Source organism: Eulemur rufifrons, chromosome 7 (genome assembly GCF_041146395.1).
Source record: "Eulemur rufifrons isolate Redbay chromosome 7, OSU_ERuf_1, whole genome shotgun sequence".
NCBI classification, from domain to species: domain Eukaryota; kingdom Metazoa; phylum Chordata; class Mammalia; order Primates; family Lemuridae; genus Eulemur; species Eulemur rufifrons.
The window spans coordinates 175,250,222-175,276,690 of NC_090989.1; the positions used below are offsets into that span (position 1 = coordinate 175,250,222).

A 26,469-nucleotide genomic window follows, 5' to 3' on the forward strand; every position below is an offset into this window, starting at 1 on the left:
AACCTCCCTAACGTACGCTTTTCTTTGAGGAGAAAAAAAAAAAAAAAAAAGTAACAAACTGTCTTTACATCTTGGCACCTTGTAAAAGTTTTTTTTCTTTTTTATACAAAAGTTCAATAGTTTTGACACTCCCCATTATTAATCACTACTTCACTGATAAAACTTTGCAAAGTGTGACCCTGGAATTTCATCATGCAAAATATTTACTGCAGCAGGAGAAAACATTTTTTAAACAACATTTTTTTTTTTCTTTTCAAATGTATGAATTTGTTTAAGATAGCCAGGAAGGCAGTGGTAGGAAAAACACAAGGGATAGGAATGTATCAAAAAACAGATTAACACACGCACGCGCACACACACAAAAAAACCTGTACAAAATGCTCCAATCAATGAGAACAGAAAAAAAAAAAAAAATCTTGTCAACTATGTTACAATTTAAAAGCCAAAAAAAAAAAAAAAAAAGTTAGGGAGTTTCTCCCTCCCACATGTCAGGAAATGTCATCCAATATTCTTAAAGCAAGGATAACTAAATAAAATACATGTGCAGCACATTCTGCAATTCCATTACATACAGTAGTTTTTTTTTTTCCCCAAAGCTATTTTTTTAGTATAGTTAATATAAAGCAGTTGCACAAAAAGCAAAGGTGTTTTGACAAACAGGTGTATGCATTTATTCCTTTTTAGGAACAATATCTAAAAAAAGAACCGCCCTCCGCCCTCCCCCAAAAAAGACAAAGATTCACACAGACACATTGGGATATATGTACAACATAATAAACCCCATCCTAAAGAAGCGACTGGAATACCCCCAAGGGATACAGAATCAGAATTGTAAAAATCATAGTGAAGTTTGCTTGCTGTAAAGCCTGAGAATTTTTTTTTTCAGTTGGTTCTTCTGCAAGGCTGTGATACCTGCAAAGATATGTAAAATCTAATTTTTCTTTTTTTTTTTTTGCTACAGTCTTTAGACTAAGCATGCAAGACATACAACTAAGTGCAACTGAGTGAAATGTATTTTTTTATTTTAATCATTCCCTAAAGGTTTGAACTGAGGTATGCGTACTAACAGTTTCTCATGCTGTTATCTTTACTCATGTCTAGCTACACATGCTGAGAATGAACTAATCTACCAGATTTTTATCCTCTTTTGAATACCAAACTAACCAGCAACCACTCAGTTTAGAAGCACAGGGCCCCCTTCCCCTGACCTGTCTGGCTACTGCCTGTACATCATGAAGCTGCCTGGAAAAGTTTTTTTCTTAAAAAAAGTCTTGAGTGACCACAGACTGCCCTTTATACAGAAAGCAGAGTGAAGCTTCAAAAGTAACTGCCAAAGAAGTTTTTGTACCAAGCTTATGAGTGGACGGGAGTGTTACTTTTTTTTAAATGAAAAATGCTGACCAAAGCCTAAACGAAACGAAACAAAACCAAAAACAACTGGAAGATATATGCCAAGATAAACTAAAATTAATGCAGCAATCATAGCACAGTCCTTGAACAAAAGTGGCATACAATCTTTCTAAATTTTTTTTTTTTAATTCTAGAAATACTATTATGTGGTCTAGTTCAATTGTGGAAGCTTTTCTGTTCTGACACTTAACTGTCTCCTTTATTGACTACCCTAATTTTCAGTGGCATACATTCATTGTTTTTTTTCTTTGAGATGGGACCACTCTCTTCCTTCTGTTGCTCCTTTAATACTGTGTCCTATTTTTATCTGTGGGAGTCCCATAATTTCTCTTTGTAAGAATGAGATTTGGTCTCTGTAGAGGTATAGGGAAAAGAAGAAAAAAAAAACTACTAGAAAAAAGTAACAACTTTGGTTCCATTACCTACTTGGTCTTCTAAATTTACTCTATATTGAAGGAGCAGTTCTCTTTCTCAGGTAAGCAATAGCCTATAATCTTGTCATTTGCCTCTAAATTCTTTTGCCTCCTTTGATCAACAATAAGAGGATATTTGGCTTCATCAGATAAAGCATAAAACAGAACATAATTTACCTTTGTGTAATATCTTTGGTAATTTTAGGGAAAAAAAAGGTACAAAGAATATAAGTTAAGCTTCGAAAGGCTCTCAAACTAAAACAAAAGCTACAGTCCTAGATAAATAAATGACACGGAAGTAGGTGCAGAGTGGAAGTGTCGAGGGGTTCTAAGGACTGAGGTTGTGCTGACCTAGAACCATCACCTTCTGCATACCATATTTGGTTCCCAAAAGCCCAGGGCTGGGATGAGCCCAGCCCACCTCATGTCTTTCTTCTCCTGTTAGTTTTTGATACTGGGTTGGTGTGATAATATTGCAAAACAAACTGAACTGCAGTACCGAATTTGCACATTTGAAATTAACACTTTAGCATTTGCTGAATTCAGTCCTCATTAACTTCCAAAACAAGTTCGATCTGAAATCTAATTCGCAAACAGATTAATGCCACCAAGCAGGTCTGAACTGATGTACAAATTCAGCGTAACTGCCGCCACCATTTTTCAGCAAAGTTGCTCAGGGAAGCCGGTTTTTGGGGCCGTTTTGCAAACAAAGCAACCCACACTGGTTATAACAGAGAGCCCATGGCAACTTGGTTACACAAGGGAGAGCCTTCCACGACCATATTGTCAGTCTAATTATGAGATTTTTTTCGGTGCTACCTATGTTTCCTTGTGCTGGTAGAATGCTGTGGCATTTATCAAGAAAGATGGTTGCTGCAAAAAGAAAGAGGAAAATCTGAAACAGCCCCCTGACCACCCCCAATACTGCTTCATGGAATGAATCGGCATTGTTCCTAGAGAGTGTGTCTATTTTTTTTCTGTCATTCATTCTCTTTCTGGCAGGACGTCACATCTGTGTGAGAGGACCTTCATGTGTAGAGTGCAGCATTTGGGACCTTTTTGAAAAAGACCAAAACGGAATGTTTTCTGACTTTAGAGAAACGTGGTGATGTCTGAAGGAAGATGGAATGAGTGACAGAAAGCTACAAACGAGAAATGACATTCAGCTTTGTATAATAAAAACACCTATTAACATTCATCACAAGGTACAGAAAACTTTAAGCCTCCAAGAGGCCATGGGCCCAAATGGAGGCCTGAGGTCAGAACTTAAAATGGTATAGTAGAAGAAAAAAAAAAGCAATACATTAAAAAGTTTGGGATAATTATTTTTAACCCCTCCCCCCCAATACACACACAAAGGCCTTCCCCATCCCAACTGGAAGCAAAAAAAAAAAAAAAAAAAAGGAGTAAAGGCAGTGATAATCAACATGCAGTACTGTGCAAATAGGTCGTCCATTGGAATCCTTAAATTCTGGGCAAAGGCTTGGTCTGCAGCTTAGGTGCACAAGCTCTGTCGGGTGTCCTCAGTGTCCAGCGTTGGCAGGACTGCAGTTCAAAGTCTGCTGCTAAAAGTGAATCAGTTTAGCAAATTTACAACACTGATGTTGACTGTTAAGAGAGGAAAATCCCAAGTACCAAACAAGTCCATCCAATGCACAGAGTACAAATTCCTTTTTTCAACAAAAAGTAGAAAAATCAAAAATACTCCCAAATGGGATTCTTGATGGCACTAAGAGTTAACACATTTCAGAGTTGTCAAAATGTAGTGAAAATCCTCCAGACTGTACAACAAATGGAGAACAATTTCACTGCTAACTTTTGACTTTTTTTTTTTTTTTCCTTTTTCTTTTTCCAATCTTCGTTTTCAGAGTTGGCCCGCCCAGACATTCACTCCATGTCCTCATTTACTGGTTCGTCTTCGTAATCTCTGTCATGGTCAAAATCTGGACTGTGGTTGGCTGTTGTCACTAAGGACAGAGGCCCTTCAGCTTCCTCTGGATCGAGGGGCTCTTCTTTGACGTGTACAGGATGCCTGGAAGAACAAGCAAAGGTTCAGTGAGGGCACTTTGCAGCCCAGTGCAACTCAAGTGTTTTGGGGCAACATAAAAGCCACACCCCAGAACTGCACTGTCCAATACAGTAGCCACTAGCCACGTGTGGCTCTCTAAATTAACATGAATGAAAACGTAACACAATGGAAAACCCAGTTTCGCAGTCGCATTGGCCACATTTCAATTGTTCAAAGGCCACACGTAGCCAGTGGCTACCCTGCTGGACGGCAAAGAGCTAGAACATTTCCATCATTGCAGAAGTTCTTTTGGATAGTGCTGCTCTAGAATGACTCATCTCTGGACAGACTCGGGCCTGTCCTCCCCGGTGGCATTTCTCACACTTTAACGTGCACTCCAATCACCTGCGGACCTCATGAAAACGCAGTGTGTGATGCAGCAGGTCTGGGTGGGGCCTGAGACTCTGCATCTCTAACAGGCTCCTAGGTGCTGCTGCTGGTCCTGGGACCACACTCAGAGAGGACCAGGTAAGAGGCCCCACGGTGGTATCCTGGGTGGATATACACAATCTTCAAATAAGTATGTGAAATGAGCATCTATAATGCAACGGTGGTTTGCGGGGACCACCGAGCACAGGAGGCTGGGCTAATCATGGCTTGCTGTGTGTTCTGCTTTGCTAGTTAACATGCAGAACCTGTGAAAGAACTCTCTAGAGGACGACCCCAAGCGAGGTTCTATCATTAATCAACTTCAAGCAAACACAGTGAAGAGACACCATGATACATGCTGGAAACTCCAAATTAATGCATATTTTTACAAACTGTCAATAAGGCAAGAAAAGCCCTGCCAGGAAACACAAACGGAGAGGAAAAGGCTCGCTCAACACAACAATATGATAAGAAAGCAGAGCCCCAATCAGAATAATAACGCTGTCAGCTGTAAACAAGGCGAAACATGAGGCCCGGCTGGTAGCGGCCAGTGGGATGTGCGCGGCTGAGATGAGATCTGCCAACTTTCTCATTATGGCCCAGCGCACGGTTCACCCGAAGGGTGCTAGGGTGATCACACAAAACCACTCTGATAACAATTGAGAAATGTTGTTCGTAAATCATATTTACAAGGGATCCTTTGCAAATACAAATTACTTTCTGTTGCAGGGCTTTTGATATGTAAAAGAACCATTCAAGTTAAAAAAAAAAAAAAGTCCCATCTCTGGGACAGGCTGCAGAAGGGAGGAATTTTTTAATTGACATTATCAAGTATTAGTAGTAAGAGGTGGTACCGGGGATAGTTGGATTCCTAAATAATTGATGCTGTATGCAAACCCCAAAGGCCCCTTGAACCATTTAAAAACAAACAGAAGAGTGCTCTGGACTGCCCTTGAAGACAGAAACCTTCACAATCAATTGACTCTAAAATTAGCAGAGCATAGGGAGAGTTTGGGGGCTAGATGTTAGGTAAATAGCTTTAAAAAAAATCATGCCCTTATTCTTAAAAGCTATTTGCAAAACAAAATATAGCAAAGTTGCATTACAGTATATTTTACATATGGCTTTCCATCTATTTTTAATCTTTTAATGGTTTTATTTAATCTGTGCTTTTCTACAGTAAGACTCAGGGCTGGCTACATAATTTGTGGAGCTCAGTGCAAAATGAAAATGTAGGGTTCCTGGCTCAAAAATTAAAAATTTTAGGACAGATACAGCACAGCCGTAAAATTAGTGCATGCTGGGCACGGTGGCATGTGCTTATATAGCCCCAGCTACTCCAGGGAGGCAGGAGGTTCGCCTGTGTCCAGGCTTTCGAGGCCAGCCTGGGAGATACGGCGAGACCTCAACTCTATACATACAAATAAAAAATAATAAAAACAACAACAGAAAAGTGCAGTGTCCTTCTAGGCATGGGGCCCTGTGACACGGCACACATTGTGGAGTAAGCCCCAGTAGCATTCTTTTGGGAAAAATTAGGTATAGTGATTATTATTCCTTTAAAAAAAAAAAAAATCACCAAATACACCCCTAATTAAGGTTGGTTTTTTTGTTTGTGCTATCCCTTTCCATGTGGGGTGGTATTTTTACATCTTGTAAACACAGCTGCAATATGATCTTTTATTTTGCTAGCTTTACAGTTATAACATGGCTCTAAGAGATTCCATTGTGTTGACATGTCAGTCCCTTAATGCTGGACATTTTGGGATTGTCTTCTTCCCCCTCCCTTTTACTGTTTGTATAATACAGTGACCATTTTTATCCATTAATCTTTCTACTTCTGTTGATTTACCTCCTTAGGATAAATTTCTAAGAATGGAATTGTTGGAGCAAAGGCCAAAACATCTTTATGGTTCTTATGATTTACTGCAACAATAATTTCCAAAGGGGCTATCAATTTAGACGCAAATTCATCAGCACCAAGCATTATTTAAAAAAAAAAAAAAAAAAAAAATTTTGCTGCTTAGCAAGAATAAGGTAAGCTCAGGTTGCCTTAAATTGTGTTTCTTGCATTACAGACAATGGTGAACATTTCTTCATGTTTATTTCATATCTTCATTGTTTGAGAATTGTCACTTCATAAATTACCCCCTCTTTCTCCACCAATCACATGATTCTGGTAATGTCCATCGGATAGGAATTTGTATGCGTTTTACTTGGCCATAGAGTGAGGCTCAACATTTTCCTTTCTTTTAAACTATCAGATTTATTAATCTCTTCAGATTTACAAATCAGAATCTGATGCTATAAGATCATTTAGGGTTTGGGGTGGGGGGGGAGAAGGAAGTTGGAGAACCCTAGAAGAAATAGATCCATCTTAACGAAGTTCTTGCTTTATAATTTTAGACTTTAACAAATGTTTTGCTAAGCAAAAAAAAAAAAAAAAAAAAAAGTCAGATACACGTACGGCCCCCTAAAAAAACAGTTCACAAGAAAGAATATTTTGCTTACCCAATTACCCTGATTTGATCATTATACATAGCATATAAGTATCAAAATATCACATGTACCCCCAAAATATGTACAACTATGATATGCCAATTTTTAAAAAAGCTGTAGAAGCAAAAAAAAAAAAAAAAAAAAAAAAAAAAAAATGGTTTTCCCCTAAATGGGCAGCCAAAATTCATTAAGATTATTTACTATCCCAAAGACACAGGTAATGGTCCTGTCATGCCTGCTGGCTCGATCCCAGTGGCCTAATGCAAAGTGGTTCCCAGCAAATGTAAACTGGCTAAGTCTACTGTGTGACGATCTAGGTTAAATGTTAAGGTTTCTTAAAACTGCAGAGAAATGAAACCCAATTTCAGGACATTTCTTGATACTAGCAGATACCCCTGGGTGTGGCAACCGTAGTAGTAGAGGCATGCAGTGCTTCAAAGAATAAAACAGGATGGATTTCCACGTACGATACATTTCAGATAAGATGCAAACTATTTAAGACACTACGCTTCACACACTCTCACGGTGTCTCCTAGAAATCCGAGCGGCACGATGCACCTTCTTCCCCTTGCAGATGCTGCCTCCCCACCACCCCAACTTCTGAAAGGGCTACCCATGAATAACTGCAAAACCACACATTTCCCTTCTCCTTACATCTGAGTAATTCCTTTGTTTAGCCACTCTGGGAACACAAGAGTTTTTAAATAAAGCTGACTGGTGTTTAAAGGCATTGTGTTCTGGGGGTGTATGCACAGCATGGAGTATTTTGCTTTGTAGCTCCTTTAGCTCCTATCAGGATAAAAGTATAATACCCCAAAGCCATAATTATGTGCTTACTTTCTAGTGTTTCAAAGGAGACACGCAATGTAGTGGTATGTGAGAGTCATGGAAAGGGTAAGAATGAAGAGTTCTGTTTCAACACTAAATATTAGATAGGCTGCCTTCCTAACAAGGTCCTTCAAGCCGTGCCGTAAAGTTTACAGCTTGATTTATTCCAATAGACTGGAACAGTTAAAAAACAATTTGCATCATAGTAGGGTAATGCATATTGGACAAGAAGGAAAACCATGTCATTATAGAATTCGCTTAATGGAAGTATGAGGTCAAAAAGAGTAACAGTCTATGACACTGATAGCAGGCACAGGGAAGCCGCTGTTGACGTATAATTACATTTAGCAAACAGTGTAAACCTGTGAGATTTGAGCAACACATTTTGACGTCTTTATGTAGGGTTTCTTTTAAAAACCAGTTGAAACCTTCATTTCATTAAAAATTATGATGACTGCTGTAAAACATGGTTTTCAGTAATACCAGGGTTAATTCAAACTTGTTAAACTTCACAGTGACTTTACTTTGCACAGAAAAATTATTATCACTCTACACTGTTGCCTTGGAGGCTGGTATCCAAAGCTTTTTTCCTTTTATTTTAATGATCCTTTATACTAAATGATAAGAATAAACATCAACTAAACCTTGGAGTTGGTAGAGATTATGAGAAATAGCATCTCTTCCATTTGATAACTTAAGACATTTTTGCTCTAATGAGTATTTCTTGAGGTAGCTTATATACCAATGTACATTTGCTCTGAACTTCCTTAATATCTGAGTAAATACTCCTGTCATGACAATGACTTTATTATTTTCACTCATGTTCATCTTTTAGTCAGAACCAGCAGGTTGCTTTAGAAAGGATGAAATATAGCAACATCGGTGTGAAAGATAAACATGTTCTTAAAATGTTGTGCAGTAAATGCTAAGATGTCCATATAAATTAAAAATGATTATTTCCACCTTTAAAGATCCTTTTCAAAGCACTTTGGAAATGAAATGCAAATGCTAGAAAATCAAATTTCAGATTCCCCCACACCCTCCAATTATGCTGACAGATAACACTTTTTTCTCTGTCATTAGATGCCAATTCATTCTGTTTCTAATTGTTACAGGTCATATTTTCCACTGCTATCACCCAAATTATCTTAAAGTAAGATGTTGGTCGGTAATTCAGAAAGAATATGTAAACAAGCGGCCTATTCCAGGAGCTGACAGCATTGCAAACACTAAATGTGTTAGTCCCTGAAAGTGGGCAACAGTTTTGCAGAGACTCACTAAAAGGGACAGACTGTCATTCCATAGCATTTCCCACAAATCCAATCATTTGGAATAATGTGGTTTCTTTTCTCTGTTTCAAAACTTTTCCTGGGAGAGAGGGCCGTTATTGTAGTCACATCGATTCTCCCCCATCACCCACCCACGGGGACAATCACAGCTTCCTGGCCTCCGCCTGTCCCGTGGTTGGCACGGTCCTGGTGCCATTCACATTCAGCATGGGTGACCGTCGCCCATCACTTCATTCAGTTATATCTGCACTCATTATACTGCCGTCTGCTGCTATAATGCTCCTATTAATTTTCCTTTTGATATTTTAAGAGCAATCTATAAATCATGCCACCTTTCATTTGTGCCATCATTAATGCTCGGTAATAATGCCGTGGCACTGCATTCGCGGTTAAGCTTATCACACAACCAAGTAAACAAGCATCTTTTGCTCCCTGCTAGGTTCAGCACGCCTGAAAGTTGAACAAACTGCCAACTTTTTCATGGAGAGATGCATATTAATTTTAGGAGAAAAAAGGAGTGGAGCTTCCAAAACTGCCTGAGATGCAAAGGAAGAGAAAAAGCAAACGTGTTTCCCATTTCATTGCTGTGTGCTCTTTAGGACCAGAGGAGGCTGACTGCTTTTCTGAGCAAGTTAGCACATAGTCCTTTTATGCACTAACTGTGCTAAACATTTCTAGAAGCACAAACTTCTGTCTGGGTTCTGGGAAATCAGAAATTACAGAGAAGGTAGTACAAAGAGCCCAGAGAAGGGCTTGTGTGCACGTAACACAGAGACGAAAGCCTGAAGGCAAAGACCTTTTGAGTGGACAATACTCACACGGCTTGCATAGGGGATCTGCCTGGACTGCTGTCACTCTCGTTGCTGTTGGTATGCTCCATAGCCCCGTTCAGCTCTTCCCGTATTGCGCTGGCTAAGTTGCCCAAAGTGGGATTTCCCATGGAAGCGGTAGTGTATAGAGGTATACTATTCTCAGCCATTGAAGCCTGCCATCAACCAAGAGAAAATTTATGAAGACACAGGGTATGCGAGACAAGGAAACTATTATAAGTGTATTCAACAGCCTTCAGTTTAAGTTAATTATAGCACGGTTGGCAAATACAAGTTTCTAAGAGGGGTAGAAGGATTTTGATGTAAAAGTGCCTTGTGGCACCTGCCCCAAGCTTGGTTTTGTAGAGCTAACTGGGGGGACCAAAGTGCCTGTAAGGAGGAAGGAGTCAATTCAGTCTGGCTCGGTAGAGTCACATGGTGAGACAAGGGTGTCTAATATGAGGTTGTCGGAGGCCTTTCTTCAAGGGGAACTGAATATTTCCAGATCACAGTGAAAGATAATGGAATTTTCATTTCTTTATCCATTTTGATGACTCTACTATTGGATATTAGAAATTTGATCAGATTATTCTGGCTGCACTGCTCAAACTTATGAGAACTTCCATAAACATTTACCTCTAAGATCCTATAGAAAAGGAAGAGATTATAGAATTGGAATCAATTTTTATCTCCCCCATCCTTTTCGTTTTAATGATTTTTTTTGAATCTGTTTAGTATAGTTTGAGATAATTGGTTGAAGGTAACACCATATAATCTTTCAGACTCAGACCAATTGCCTGGGATTTCAGAACTAAAGAAAAATCTCTGGCAAAAGAAAGCTCTAAATCATATTTCTTTTTGGTGCCTAAGAACATTGATATTAAAGGTGACAAAGTCACTCCAAATGAGTGTCAGCTAAAAAGTGGGGAAATAAAAGAAGAAGAAACCCTAAACTCCATGGTAGGATACTATTTACTTCCTGTCCTACTGCATTTGAATAAAAGGGCCACCGAGTCTGGGAGGCAGACAATAGTTAAATGTATCATTGGACTAAAGGCTCCATATTTGTTTCATTTGGGTGGTGATTATGACCCAGTGACTTTTCAGTTAATTAAGGAGGACAGACTTTCAAAAACTGGCAGCTGTAATTAGACCAGGATTTATCAAAACTGTCCTCTTGCAGACAACACTATGCCTGGTTTTCCATCCTAATGAGAAAAAAGTACAATCACAAGACAATCTGGCATGGCGTCTATCAATTGGCCAGTCATGTAAGAGTCCAAACTATTCTAGAAACCCTGGCTCTAAACAGAAAGTAAGAGCCAAAAATGAAGAAAGTGCAAAGCTGGGCTGCAGGAAGTCTGCCTGTTACGACAACTGCGGCCTCATTCATTTTACAACCCCTGAAGCCAGGGCTTTCCAGATACAAGCCCTGCGTTGGAAGACCTCACCTCACCTAACAAAGCTAGGCCTCTGCAAGCCCACGGCTCTTCCTTCCCTCCGCTTCTGCATGTATATAACTGCCTTCTTTCAAAAAGCAGGGGGGAAAATCCTGTTTTTATTTCCAAATATGGTGAACTCATTTTGATGAACAGCAAATCTGAACATTCCCCACTCTCCCACAGTTTGTCAAATAATTTGCATCAAGTACTTCTTTCAACAGCTCTCTTGTAATTACAATAAAGCATTTTTTCATTTTTTGGAAGAACAGTTGCCAGAATTATTTTTTGCAAACTACAGCTGGACAAGCGTCTTAACTGCCTTTATTTGAGACAACACAGTGGCCACGCCTCTCTCAGTCATGCAAGTTCTGCTGGGATCGTCAATTAAGCCTCTTTCCTCTGGAAATACCGCAAGATCAGCTCTCACAAGCTGATGTCACTATTACATGGTCAGAATGTGGCAAAAGTGGGACTGTTACTAGCTTATTATTTTAACAGCTCCCCAAAGCAAAAATTGAGAAGACAAAATTGAAAAGATCATGTATTCATGGGGACGAGTTGGTCACCCCATAGATGGGATAACCTCACTGGGATGAGCATTTACTCTCCTTGGCTCTCAAAGTCAAGGCCATAGCTGATTGGGAATGGATCACAGAACATGGGCTGAGGCCCAGCAGCCACAGAGGTGAAGGGCAAACAAAGGCAAGCATTTATACTGACCCCTTGGTTCTCAAACAAGAAAGATGCAAGTGATGAAAACCAGCCTTGTTCCTTTAAAAAAGGATCAACTGGCCTGCAACACAATCCCAGTGCCTGATCCGCAGCAGAGCCTCTCGAACACTCTTTGTTGAGCAAATGATCAGAGCAACCCACCCAAAGTTAGCAAAATTTTCACCAACTGCTTATGCCTAACAAAGTGGCTCTTTTCTGTAGCTGATGTCCACTGAGAAGGTGTGCTACAAAAATGGACTTAATTATATAAATTGTCCTGTGCACAGTATGTGGTTTCATATCAAGCTGGCACCTCTGCCAAAAAATGAAGTTGCTTAAGTAATGGTGCAGAAGTCCGTAAGTACCAGCGCTCCTGGAACATTAACCACTCTGAGCTCCTCGGGGAAAAGGCAGTCTATAAATACGAAGCTTTACGGTTACCCTTAGTTACTTCACTTTTTCAGAGCATAATGCAATCTGTCCCAAGTCCCATGTTTTATTTCTGTAGTGGATTCTGCTGTCCTATTTTATATATTGTATATCATGCATTATGTTGCTCTAGTAATTTTTTAAAGATATTGTTCCACTATTATTTTTACTTGTCTTGAAAAATGGAAATGGGCGATAATGGGGAGGAAGTCCTGCTGGCAGAGCTTGATTTAATTTGCACAGTAGAAAGTTGTCTTATGTGACTGTCTACTATCAAGGATTCAACCTCACAGAAGAGAGGGAAACAACCCACTCCTCAAATCATGAATTTATATCCATTTAATTCACCTTGCCTCATTATGGACATAAAAATGTTCTTGGAAAACTGCAGGATGGTTTTGGGCTACTAGGGGAAACAAGCAAGGGTGCAGAGGATGCCAAAAACAAATGTTTTGGAGATGAAACATGAACAGTTCTAAAAGGATAAGGCATACTAATTGAAATTAGTCACATAGTTAAGAGAATCCAGAGGATGGAGGATCACTTTTTTTTTTTTTTGCCTTTCCGCCTCATGAATGTAAAATGTGCTTGTAATCTTAATACTATTCCAGATAGAGCAGTCTTTAAATTCACACTTCACAAGACTCCAGGGAAAATAAGTTACTAATGAATGGTATTTACAGTGGCGGCATCTAAGCGTGCTTTCATTTACTCTTCTAAAGTTACTGTGTAAACTACAAATAATTAAAAGAAACACAGAAAGTAGTTTCTCCTATTAAATCTGGTTCAGGCTTGAAATAAATAAATATAATTACTGAAATGCTAAGTCCAATGAATTTGCCTCTAAACCAAAACTATGTAAAAGTCATGTCATCCATTCTCGGGAGCCGTAAGCCTCTGCTGGTGATCTGGGAAAAGCGATCCATAGGGCCCAGAGCAGGCACTCAATACCTATTCGTTTAATGAACAGCAAGAACCGGGGTGCCTGTTAGTACCTCCTCCTCCCAGAATGCCCAGGGTCCCAGTTGTTTTTTCATTCCCACCCCTTTTGTGCCCTCACCCTGAGAAATTTTAACATCTGTTTATGTACTATGGCCCTCTGGAATGGCACAAGAAGCAATTTTGGGGTAATATATCCCCCACGGAGAATGCATGCTGCAAAGGTCTGTAATGGTATTATATATTACAGATGCCAGATTTACCTATATAGAATATGTCATTTCAAAGTTCTCAAGATTCTCTTGGCCTATCTTCTAGAACAGTCTAGGGAGGATCAAAAACAAACGGGACCACTGGCCAAGAGGACACTGCCTCTCCACGAACCCCTGAGGGGGACCTGAGTACTGTGCCCAGGTACTTTACTGCAGTGATACTGGAGAACTCTGTCCAGCTAAGAACTGAGACCTGCAATGTATAACAAGCTTGCTCCCTGCAGGGGCTGCCCTGATAGCTCACATTTGGGTGTTGCTCTATCTCCTGCTCAAAACCAACGTCTTCAGCCCCCAGCACCGTTGGTGATGTAACAAGTGCTCGGTTTGTCAGGAGGAAACATACATTCTGTGTAATGATTATGTAATCTCGCACAGTCTGCCAGAAATCTAAAGAGTTTTTTTTTTTTTTAAAAAAAACACCTCTAGTGTTCAAACAAAAACAGTTTACTTTTACCGAGTGGGCCAAACCCAGGTTGCCACCCCCGAAGAGCAAAGAAAAGATGCTAAAATATCGACTTTGAAAGAAGAAGAAGAAATACAAAGCTCTGCTTTCTCTTTAAACCCGTGAACAATAGAAGGTCATGTGATGCAGTGGCCTATCATCCGGCACATTAATAGCTGTGCTAGAGTAATTACACTTGTGGTATTTTTGCCTCAAGTGAAATTCTGAAATAAGAGGATGGAAATTATGATACTGCTGATAAATATTAATAAGTGAACTTTTAATTTTTTTGCCACAATATTCAAAATGCTAAGCATCCTGCTAATGCTGAAGCAGCCCGATGTGTTTGCCTCCAGGGAGTGCGATGCTTTGTGCACTTAAGAAAAAAGTTTAACGGAATTAAAATTTAATATCTAATTAGAGCGAGGCTAATATATTTTGAAATGAGTGGGGAGACCTGTGCCTCTGCTGCATATTCGGGACGGCCGTTAATCTTACCTGTAAAGCTGCATTGAGAGGTGTGCAGTAGGCGTGGCTGCTCTGCATGTTTTTAATAAGGGAAGGGTTACTGTGTAAGAAAAAGATAAAAACTCAAAGTTAACCACGATTGACTCCCGAGTTCCTAGCTAAGTTTTAAGCTAGCTGGTGTCCTTCCAAATCAGAAATTACCCCCAGTTAACAAGACCAAAGAAAACTCAGGCTATCTCCCTACTTTTACAGGACTGGTCTGTGTGCACACCTCTGGGGATAGATGTTGCTGTTCAAGGAAATTAGGTATAAAACTCTGGCTTAAGCAGTGACGGGCTTGGGTACTCCCTCCAGAGGCCTCTCTGCAAATTTTTAGCAGACTCCAACAGGAGGGCGGCTGCCTGGAGGTTGGGCTGGGGAAGTTGGGGAGCTGACAGCAGGGGTTCCTGGGAGTGTACGGGAAGAATCTGGTTCTTTTTTTTTTTTTGAGACAGAGTCTCACTCGGTTGCCCAGGCTAGAGTGAGTGCCGTGGCGTCAGCCTAGCTCACAGCAACCTCAAACTCCTGAGCTCAAGCGATCCTCCTGTCTCAGCCTCCCGAGTAGCTGGGACTACAGGCATGCACCACCATGCCCGGCTAATTTTTTCTATATATATTTTTAGCTGTCCATATAATTTCTTTCTATTTTCAGTAGAGATGGGGTCTCGCTCTTGCTCAGGCTGGTCTCGAACTCCTGAGCTCAAAGGATCCGCCCACCTCGGCCTCCCAGAGTGCTAGGATTACAGGCGTGAGCCACCGCGCCCGGCCAGAATCTGGTTCTTAAGTATCTTCCTGATCCCAGCGCTACAAGGACTGCTAGAGGAACGGCAGGAAGGCTCTTAAGGAAGATCTCCCAGGCACAGTTATTGCCCAAAGAAGACGGAGGGGAGGGTTGTTCCTAAGTAAGGTGAGAGGCTGGCTTGATGTCTTTCTTATACAGCCAGATCTGGGAGGGTCTGGGAATATTCGATGCCGTCTGCATTCACTGACCAAATAAAGTCAAGATATTGTTTTAAGAAAATCTCCAGCCTAGTAAAAATAAAAATACTAAAAAATTATGTAGGACATACTGAGGGAAAAGTGCCTTCCAGCAGGAAATGACCTACATTTATCAGTGGCCTTTAAAGGAAGTATACCCAGTATTACCAATTTTTTCCCTATGCTTGGAACATTTTAATCATTCATTATATTATTATACTGAGTGAACAAATAAGAAGAAATTTACCCCAATAGTACCCATTTTAACTCTAAACAAAAATATCCTTTTTACTCTGAGGAATTATGGCTTAATCAAAAGTATTTAGTTGTAGGGTCCCCGTGAGCTGCTGAATCAAAATACAACCAATATTTGCATTAAAGACGTCAAAAAAGCATTATTCAAGGCACTGGTGTTCCAAAGAGAAACGAGAGAAATGCATGTACAAATCACACAATTTAGTTTCGTTGCAGAAAGCTGTGGCACTGCTATTGGTGAAATGCAAAACTACATGGGATGAGTCAACCATGCAAAGCCAAAGCAACAGCAGAAAAAAAAAACAAAAGCAAGTAAAGGCTCTTACTGTGCGACAAGCTCGTCAAAGTTTTCATCGGGGCAGTATTTGCGAGGACGGCCTCGTTGAATATGGCGGCCACGTTTAAACTCTTCATCATCAACTGTCCAAAAGGACCCAAACTCATCCTCTACTCTGATAAAGCACTTATGCAGTGAGAGGTTGGTGCGAATGGCACCCTGGGATAGGAGCAGCAGCAAAGGAGATGGAGTGGCAACAAAAGGAGACGGGGTTGGGGGCAGAACAGACATCCAATACAGGGAACAGGAAAAAGAAAATAAAATGCAATAAGCATAAGCAAATGGTTTGTGAGGGTTAATATGCATTGCCACCTAAAAGCTACTAGCATGTGATGCAACAAAGACCAGCAAGCAGGGCAGGGGGACTGGTGGGTATACAAAACAGGGGGGATGAAATGCTTTTTTGCTTCCCTTAACTGAGACAACGTGAAACCAGTTCTTTGGTCTAACACCATCTAGCAGCCAAAGCCTCTACGTTATACTTGTTAGCACAATCCAAGCTAGGCTAAGAAGTTCAAACATGGTGGACGTACCCACTGATCTTTTGTGGCCTTCGTTTTTGGAATTCTACTTCATCCACTGTCCATACTGCCCCTTTAACGTTTTCTACTCGCACAAAACACTTGTGAAGACTAAGATTATGACGCACTGCATTCTGCAGCAAGTATAAAAGAGAGAACATTTACATTTTCTATAAGAAATGACTCCAAAAACAGCAGTAAATTCAGCCTAACAGTCCACATTTGTAAAACCATCCCCAAGAGCTGCAGCTACCACCCCCGTGGATGACCTCCTTGTGGTTAAGGGTGTCTTTTCCAAGAGCAAAAATAAACCAAAATTATGAATTCATTGTACTTTGGCATATTAATCTAGGCTCTGGTAATATTTAACCAGAAGAAATACTTTTTAATATGCATACACGCCCAAAATAGGTTCCACAGTACAAATCTGAAAATATTGTTACTATGACTTCAAAGTAAGAAAACATGCAAAGCATAAAACTGCCCCTTCTAAACCCACCTATCCCCATGAAAAAAGGGTAGTTTTTTTGTGTTTTTTTTTTTTAACCGTGAAAGATGAAGACTTGGTTAATACTGCTAAATACAGTTTTGTTCTTGATAGTTTCTAGCTTTAAAAATGTCCATCGGTTTTATTAAGAAGAACTCTAAGTTGGATTTTACCACTGAGAGTACCACCTTGTGTAGCAGGCTGACAGGGTCAGGGGGTGAACTGACCCCAAGGGATCAGTATCTCTCATCAAGCCATGTCTTACCTTCTGGAATATATGTGAGAGCTGACCCTAACTACGAGCAGGTCCCTTAATCATTAAGTAAATGCCAAAGGAACACATGAGTAGAACTCTCAATGGCAAAATGACTTTATTTCCCACAAATTATATTTTCTATAGATGCATATTTCATTTTTAATGGTTAAAAGTCATTTCTGGTCATTCCTAAGCTGAGACCCTTGATGTCGGTAATCTATCAGAAAGGAAGATCTCAACTCAGAGGTGAAGAGCTTTTAACATTTCACCTTTCCTTTGAGTTTCAGAAGAATCCACAGCCCTTACTGGGTATAGTACAAATATAGCTTCACTTCTTTAGTCTTGCCTGGTTGAACGTACTGATCTAGAATCAACACTGGGCATGAGGATATTACAGAGACCCAGGTCATTTACTTAAAACTTTCTTCTTGTACAGAATAAGTAGGTGACTCAATTGGGGCACGAGAAGCTGACACATACATCACACTTCATATACCGTGGAGCCCTCACTCAATTCCAGCAATGCTGCTATTGCGCAAACACTGTGCGGCCTTCCCTTCCACCACCTGCACTATCTCCTCCTTAACGGTGAATTATCCTTAAAGGTGGTGGATCTGGATACTTTGAGAGGCGTTTCAATTTGGGGACAATCACAATTGGTGAAAATTCAAGCTACATAATAATTTTTCTTCTTTGACATGGAATACTTAGATAATAATAAGACATAATTTCATTGCAGAGTGTGATGAACTGTTTGCAAGGAGATTCACAAAATAAATTCCCAACAAGTTTTGAGTAATGTCAGCATAATTGGAGTAGGTTCAAGATATCTAGGTGACTATCAAAGGAGACCCCATTCAAAAAAGTTTGATGGGTTTGCTTAAAAACAAACAAAACTCTAAAAATATTTGGTATGTCATAATTATACTTGGTAGGACAAATTTCTTTGCATATACATTGTAGTCTGGCTTTTAAGTAACCTTTTTTAAAAAATATATATTGCACAAAAGCATAGTACGGGATGCTGAAGGTAGGGTATTATTTACTGGAAAAAAACTGAGGTGGAATAAATAAATAAATAAAGCCAAATTTCCTTTAAAAATCCAGACAGAGCATGTATTCACGTCGGAGAATAACTGGGAAAGAAGTCAACATTGCTCCCAATCCTGATCACTGTCTGATGTTTTAAAATAAGTATCAAAATGTATAGAACTTAAAGAGCTTAGAAGCTACTTTCAATAAAAGGGTTTCTGTAGATCTGGCTGAACAATATAGCCAATGTAAGTAACTATGCAAAGCCAAGTTTTGTTTTCCAAGACTGCACATCTAAGCAGAAAGCAACCAGAAATCATGAGTTTTCAAAAAAGATGAGTAAGCTCTTTTCAGTCATAATTTTCACTGGGCATTTCATCTTTTGTCTCAGATCTCAGTACAAATAAGGACACATAGAGAAAATTATACGTATTTATGAGTCATTAAGTACTTCATCTAGGGTTGTTTATATTAATGACACTTTTTCCTGCAGTTTGCAAAATGAAAAAGTTCAATCTGAAGATCTGAGCTTAAATATTATATTCACAACTGGTAATTATTTTTTAAATTTGATCATTTCTATTTATAAAAGGCAATCTGAAGAAAATGTCGGATTCCTGCTTCTACTTCCTAAATTTTTAAAAGCATTCATAGCTAAAGATCCTTTATATTTTATCTCCCAGGGCAGGCTGAGGAAAAGAAGGTAAGATTTTGAACATAGGTTCCCTTCAGTGCCCCTCTGTCTTAATGGAAATGAAAAGATAATATGGGCCATAATAGATAGTCACAGCTCTATAAAGTTGATGAATTAATTCTATAGTTATATTCATTTTCTTTTAAAATGCTAATCTGTCAAGAACTTAACAGACTAAATGTGTTTTTCTGGTTTTATTTTCTTTTGTTTTTCTCCCATATACAATTAAGTAATTAAAAATGAAGGCATTTATTCGAAGCAAGTTTCCCTTGCATCCTACAATAAATCCCTATCATATTTAGACTACATATAAAATATCTTAAAATGTTTGCATTAAATGTTTCTAAATATTTTGGAGTTCAGGGATAAGAATTCCAGGTAGTAAAAATGCAACAATAGAAATGTCAGAGTGTACCTGCCTCCTTCTATAAGCAAAAATACTGGACGCCAAGAAATTGAAAATGGGAAAGTTCAAAAATTTGTGAGAGCTTACTCTAATACAATAGAACAAATACCAGTGGAATCTGCGAACCAACTGCTGAACTGGGAATGAGGCTTGCCATATGACCCCAAGCTTTGTTGGGGGCATCTAACATATAGCTATGGAATTTGACCTGTTTTATAGCAAATGGTGTGATAATGAAGTTTCATAATTTAGAAGCTACTTTTCTTCCTCAGGGTATCTATAAGCCTCTGAGAGACAATCTCTTGACTTAAAAACAAAAAAACAAAACTCTTAACAATACATTGTATTCTCTTGTAATAACTCCCATATACAGTGCTATCATTTGGATTGCACAGCCTTCTCTACTAATTGGGTTAACGAGCTTTTATCCAGCCAATGAAGGCGGTGTCAAGTTTGTCTGATCATTTCTCCAGGTTCCTACTGGTAAAAACACAAGTTAACTATGCATCTCTGCAAATATTGGCTGTGGTTCAAGACCTAAGAGCATGAGGTCTGTGTAAGTAATAGGACAACCTCAACCTTTTGGCAACAGTGGCATCTGCTTTTTCCCTACATATTCCAACCAGAGAGAAATGATTTTACTGGTTGGCCATCCATACATTGAATGCCAGTGCAATGGGCTTCTTCCATCCGGCATTTCAATCACAATGGAACTATTTACCCAATCAAATACTCCTAAAGACTGGATACCTTGAGAGCATCAAAACAATGTAAATGTAACTTCCTTACAGTGTGAATGCATTTTGTCAACAACAAACTGTTCTATAAATGTCAAGGTCCAAGACTACCCAGGCCTGAGAGAAAGCTTACCTTCCACGTGGCTGCGTTGCGTCGAAAGTAAGCAAACATTCGTGTGAACCAGTTATAGATTTCATTTAGTGTTAGCTGCTTTTCTGGAGATTCAAGAATGGCCTGGGAAGCAAACAGTAATAGAAGAAGATAATTTATGACCAAATCAGCAGAATCGTCATCATACAGTTTCTTGAAAATTTAAAGTAACTGTGATGCAGAGCTAAATCCTAAGAAAGGTTTCATAAAATGATCTAAGATTAATGGTTGTATTTAACAGTTCAATAGCAAAATTCAAAATGGAATTATCTAATTGTTTTGAGTTTTTATTTCTGTTTCCGTACAGAAATATTAATTTATTAGTCATTCATAAAGCAGAATCAAAGAGAAATGCAAAACATTTCACTAGCTGATTAAAGCTCAGTAATTATTTAGAGCTCAGATTAATTCTAGGGATCAGAGATTACTGTAGCTTGTGATAATTGACTTGCCATCTTTAAACAGGCTCATTTTCACTGTTGTGTGAAATGAATTTCCTAATAATCACATCGTATTGTAATACTTAATCAAAAGCAATTATGTTATATATTGCAGTTTTAAAAAACCTTATAGAAAAGGTTTCAGCACGCTTGCAGGCTAAGCGGTTTTAAATCTACTTCATCAATATAATATATCCATGTACACGTATACCTTTTGATACAGTTTCATATACTGTGTTGTTTACTTACCTGCCTAATTAAAGATGCATATGTAAATGGTGGTCTAACTTCTGCATTCTTATAAAATTCTTGGTTCTGCGCAATATCTGCTAAATAAGAATCATTGTCCTATTAATTATCACTTTTTTAAAAGAGGCTGGTCTGCAAGAATTGCAGATTCTAGTTCTACAGGAGGCAAGACATGGAGTATCTACCTGAAGAAATGGGCACGTTGTACTTGTCTGAGTACCGCCTGCGGATGGGTCCCACCGTGTGCATGCTGGTGGTGGTGATGACTGAGGGGCCTTGGGTGACAGGAGTCAGGGGGGCGGTGGGGGTCGTTGGCGTATGAGGTAAGCTCTGTGGAGAAGCCTCCGATGCGGACTTGGAGAGTGTGACACTTGAGACCAGATTCAGCTGTGAAGAAGAGAACACCTCTTAGAAGACCTTCAGAACAACAGAGCAACCAAGGAAGCACCTCCCATCCCGCAGGACTAACACGGAGGATGCCTGGATGTTATTTCTCTGAGCAGGTATGTTTATCGTCAACTGAAATACGAGCTGAGTCCCACGTAAAGACAATTCACTTAGTATGTAGTATAAATTATCTCTTGCAAGGTTCTCCTTTCCAAAGGCTGCTGAATGGGTGTTTACAGACACCAGAAGAGGTTACCTACTCTAAGTGAGTTTGAGAAATTCTGAGTCAAGATGTTTCTTTAATCATGATGTTTCACCTATTTCAATCAACGAATATGTCTCGCAAACCTCAACGAGGTAGCCAGAGTCCTTAGTGATACCAGTGAGGATGAATATTTTAGGGACCATCAGTTGGGATACATCGGTATAGACCCGAACTGTCCAACAGAACTTTCCACAATGTGCTTGCACAACCAAAAAGCTGTTTTCTCTTACTTTTCATTAAAATTAAACTTTAATGAATTTAAATTTTTTTTTAACTTTAATAAATGTAAATTTAAATAGCCCCATGTGGCTGGTAGCTACCATCCTGGACTGCATCGGGACAGGATACTTAACTCCAACATGAAACTTCCTGGGTGATGCAAATATGTTTGGCCTATTATCATACCGAAAACCATGGCACCGACCCAGTCAGCCTTCATTTATTCATATCAGTTGACAGAATATACTCTTTAAAAGCCTTGTGTAATCTTCATTAAGCTCTATCAAATATAGGATTGGGGTCTAGTAATTTTTTTAAAATATGGCATATTCTTCTACGGAATATGAGAGATCTGGAACTGAGAGATTTTTGTTGATTTTTTTTTCCTTCATGTTTTGAATGTTCCATAAAAGAGAAAATAATGTACTGCTTCAGGTAAGGAAGTGAATAGTATTTATTTGAAGTAGAAAGAAAAAAATGAATGAGTACTCTTTTATTTTTATCTATCCTGCCTTCAACTGGAAGTGTTGTTCTTATAAATACAATTTATTGAAATAGAAATATTATTTTAAGTCTGGCAATGCTGAAGAACTTGGTTGATTTCAACTTATTTATCCCAGTTTACACAGAATTGCTATCTCAGATACAGAGTCACCCCAAAATCCAAGAAACTTCAGCAAAGCAGGCTTACTTGGTAACATTTTCTCGAACCACACTTTGAATCACTTACCATAATAAGTCTCTTTCACCATCGCTACAGTCAGTCTTAAGTACAAGTCAGTATTTGTGGGAGGTATTAAAAATGAGATTCCTCTGAGATCATAATCAAAGAACATATTAAAAGAGTTCCAATTTGCTGAGAAGACTCAACCTTTACTCATATTCTAGTTTAAAAAAAAAAAAAAGGCCATGAGAATCCTCTCTAACATGTTTGGGGGAGTTCCATGAAAAACCAATGAATGTGAAGAAAAGAAAGATCAAATATCGTTGAAGACATACTAATGGGAAAATGCAAACACAGTGCTGGAAACTGAATGTTGGGTTGTGAGTTTCTAGTTGTGCTTTCCTTTTTATTTTCAGCTTGGCATGTTGACTTAGCAAACAACAGACCCTGATGCCCAAGAAGAGCAGACTATGGTGATGGCACTGCCCTTACAAATGCCCGGCAAGCTGGGCAGATGCTGGGAGCTGCGTTTTCAACAGTGCTGGAAACTTGACTTTATGACACACATTTGCAAAGCGAGTGCTGGGAGTTCAGAGTAGCAGCCACGGAATGGAGCAGAGCTAAGAAGCCAAAGGGCCAGAGTTGGAGCTGACCTCTTCCTAGCCTTGGGCCTTAATCACTGACCAAGGCTAGGAACAGTACGTATAAGCTTCAGCCTAGGCAGGGGGTCAGGGAAATTAGTGCATGAAAGGCTGACGCCCATAAATACATAGCTTTCATAATTCAGATGCTGCTAAGCCTAAGAATCTCAGAACACTTTGGAAAGTCATGGGTCACATTTGTAAAACTCATGTTTTAAAACCACCTGCCACTGTGTGGTTTTATTTAATTCTCATACCACCGCTAATATCTGAGATGTTATTACTCATATTTTACAGATAAGCAAACTGAGGCTTGAAGAGATTAAATCACTTGTCCATATTCCCAACACGGAACTGAAGTCAAACCACACATTTACATGATTCTAGACTCTTGGTATAATCCTCTTATGCCTACTTAATGGGAAAACTAAATACTAGCCAGTTTCATTTTTCTGTATGCTCATTTTTAAAAAGGATTCAGTGGATAGCTTTTACCCCTGCTTACGAATGACATTCAATCAATATATATACTGAACAAATAAATATAAGGCAGTTGGTCCTCTAATGACAAAAACAGGAATAAAATGCCTAATTGCTGCCCTTCAAGTGCTTACCATCAGAGACAGACATTAGTCAAAGGCAAAAGTACACAATAACCACAGAACAATTCTGAGGACTAACTCTACTTTTTGGCTTAAGAATATCACCCTAAACATGTTGGTTTTCTTAAAAACGTAATAAAATTATAAACACAAATGTCCTTAAGAAATAGGCATATTCCTTTCCAGTTTTGGAAGGAAGATCACCAAGTCTACTAGGTTCTAGTTTAATTGTTAAAAAAAATCAAAACTTATGTGAACATTCAGCAAGTGTAAGCCCCTCTTTTTGGCTGACCACGTCTAAGAAGAACAGACAAATCCCACAGTAAAACGTCACCAAATGCAAAAAAGAATTTGACTCTTGAAGCTTTTACAAAGGTCTTACTGCTTGGACTATTTCTACCAAAAAAGGCAGCAGTGAAAAATAAAATTCCTCCAGGTTAGCACAATCCATGAAGGGAAGAAACGCAGGTAGAATTTTCTGGAGGCCTCTGAACATAGCAAGTGGAAATAAACACCGAGCCAGAGGAGAGCACAGAGGGGGCTTACCAGACTTGACAAATGACACCCTGATTCACACCCACTGCTGGGCTGTCTCTAATAAGCCACAGAGGAAGCAGCCAATCTCGGCTAATTACCAGATAAAAATGTATTGTAAGGACTCTAATTAGGAGACGCGGATGGAGGTGATCTAATGATTAAATGCTGCATTCGAGTGACCCCACCATCAATGTGCAGTGGTGCAAGATGTCACTGGAATATTTTGTAGAAACAGTAATTTTATTTCGAGGAGGGGAGGCAGTAATATTTGTAATGATGGCTATGAGGTAAACTAATTAAAAGACAGTTCCTAGAGGAAGAGGGTGGCTGAGAGCAGCTGTGGCCATTCCAAAACCAAGTGCCAAGTCTCAATAGAGGAGCTGCAGTCAAGTGGAAAATTTCTGCCTGACCTCTGCCCTTGCTATTAATTTGCAGGAAAACTAATGACACATATACATATTCCCACAAAATTGTTCTAATTGCTAATTTGCCAAAGGAGCCCAGATTCCAAATTAAACATGACTGTAGCCTGTGAGGGAAGGAAGAACAAAAAGCTGTAAACTCCAAACAGAGGGTGCTTTGCCACACAAAATCATCTGAAGGCTGAACCAACAAGTTAATGAAATGTCAACCCTGTCAACCAGCATAGAAGTTTCTTAACTTTTAAACTTTTGTTTGATGATCACATGCTTGTCTTAAGGAGAAACCATCTTCGAAAGGGAAGGCTGAGAGACAGAGAGAGAGAATCAAAGTGCAGGAGTCAAAACAGGCTCTGTGTTCAAACCGAATCTGCTGCTGTTTTAATTAAGGTCTCTCTAAAAAGAAAAGTGCCCCCCCCAAAAAATTAATTACAGACTTAGAACAGAAGAGCAAATGGAGAATGGTGTGGGTTTTGCTGTAATCTTGAAATATTCATCTTAATTGTAAACTATTAAATCTTAATATAATCATCAATTAGAAATGAAAGCATATGTGCTTCGTGTTTCTGATTGTAGTTAAGGTTTTAAAAGATAATTTTTTCTAGGACACGGAGCAGGAAGGGAATGGACTGGGAGGGTTTCTTTTCCTGATGGAAAGCCTATTTTTCTTATTGTGTTCATTTTCTATTTAAAAAGAAGTTGCTATGTTTAGAAAAGTCAGTAACTCCGATATTTTCTACATGGCAAGTTTCCATCATGTGATGATTTCAGCAGAGATAATCTCTTTGAAACTCTGGCCAAAATTTAAATTCTTATGTCACTTAAAATTGCTGGAGGGTTTATATTTTTTTTTAATTTATCTGTGGTCTCAAGCATCGTCTTTTCCCTCTGTCCGGTCACAGGAGGACTTCCCTGGACATCTTCGCCATCAGAGATGATCTGAGAATTCTATCAGCTACCCGTTCTGCTTAGTTCTTTTGGAAAAACAATATGAATCTTTAGTTTTTAAACAGTAATCGCCTCTCCCGTTTAAAGATGATGAGTCACTCACATTTTTAAAAAATAAACAAGCGGCTGATGTAAACCCCCGGACAGAAACAGACTTGTTGTAAGTATTCCCATAAGAACTCCTTTTTTTATTTTTGTTTGTGCTCTTGCCTCACATGAAAACAGATTCTGGGAACAAAAGGCAAACCTGAAACCCAGACACCCAGGGACACAACTGCATAGTAGGCACTGCTGGGCTCACAGAACTTGTTTTTCGGCTGTTGGTTTTACTGGCCTGAGCCGGCTCAGGTCCTGCTTTAACTGCGCGGTGGCGGCAGCGTTTCTAGGCATGAATCACCAAGTTCAGAGACGGCCTTTCCGAGGACGAAGAAGGGACGTTACCAGACTGCGGGGAGGGCAGGGCAGTGGGTGGCAGCTGGAGGCCTTTGTTACAAGCCTGTGCTTTCCTTGACTGTCTCAGCCTGGCCCTGGGTTGGAGACGGTTGCTGGCAGAGGGCACCGACTCACAAGGTGGTGTTACTGGCAATGACACTCAAAACAACAACAAAAAAAACCTGAGTCGAGGAGGAGACACTTAATGAAAAAACAGCACCTAAAACAGCTTTTCTATTAATATGCTGTGCCTGAGAAGCCCCCTTTTTGTGACTGCCTAATATTATTTCTCCAACCTTACAGCAAGACCCCAGCAGCCCAAATGATCCTTGAAGAGTTAAAAGACCTTTTTTTTTTTTTCTTTTTTTTTTGCCAGAGGAGGGGA

General features: G+C 39.3%; 1 protein-coding gene across 2 annotated transcripts in view; it reads right to left on the reverse strand.

Moving 5' to 3' along the window:
* Positions 1-486: 486 nt before the first annotated feature.
* FOXP1 (forkhead box P1) overlaps positions 487-26,469 on the reverse strand; it is a 566,277-nt gene continuing 540,294 nt past the window's right edge. The window contains exons 15-21 of one of the 2 annotated variants that reach the window (XM_069476045.1): positions 21,156-21,357; positions 20,971-21,050; positions 20,264-20,365; positions 16,531-16,652; positions 14,419-14,488; positions 9,695-9,861; positions 487-3,855 (exon numbers count right to left, since the gene is read on the reverse strand). In XM_069476045.1, coding sequence (XP_069332146.1) covers positions 3,711-3,855; positions 9,695-9,861; positions 14,419-14,488; positions 16,531-16,652; positions 20,264-20,365; positions 20,971-21,050; positions 21,156-21,357 — 888 coding nt within the window. In that variant the 3' untranslated portion in view covers positions 487-3,710. Of the gene's footprint in view, positions 3,856-9,694; positions 9,862-14,418; positions 14,489-15,986; positions 16,157-16,530; positions 16,653-20,263; positions 20,366-20,970; positions 21,051-21,155; positions 21,358-26,469 lie in introns of both variants that reach the window. The other variant, XM_069476044.1, reaches the window with a different exon arrangement.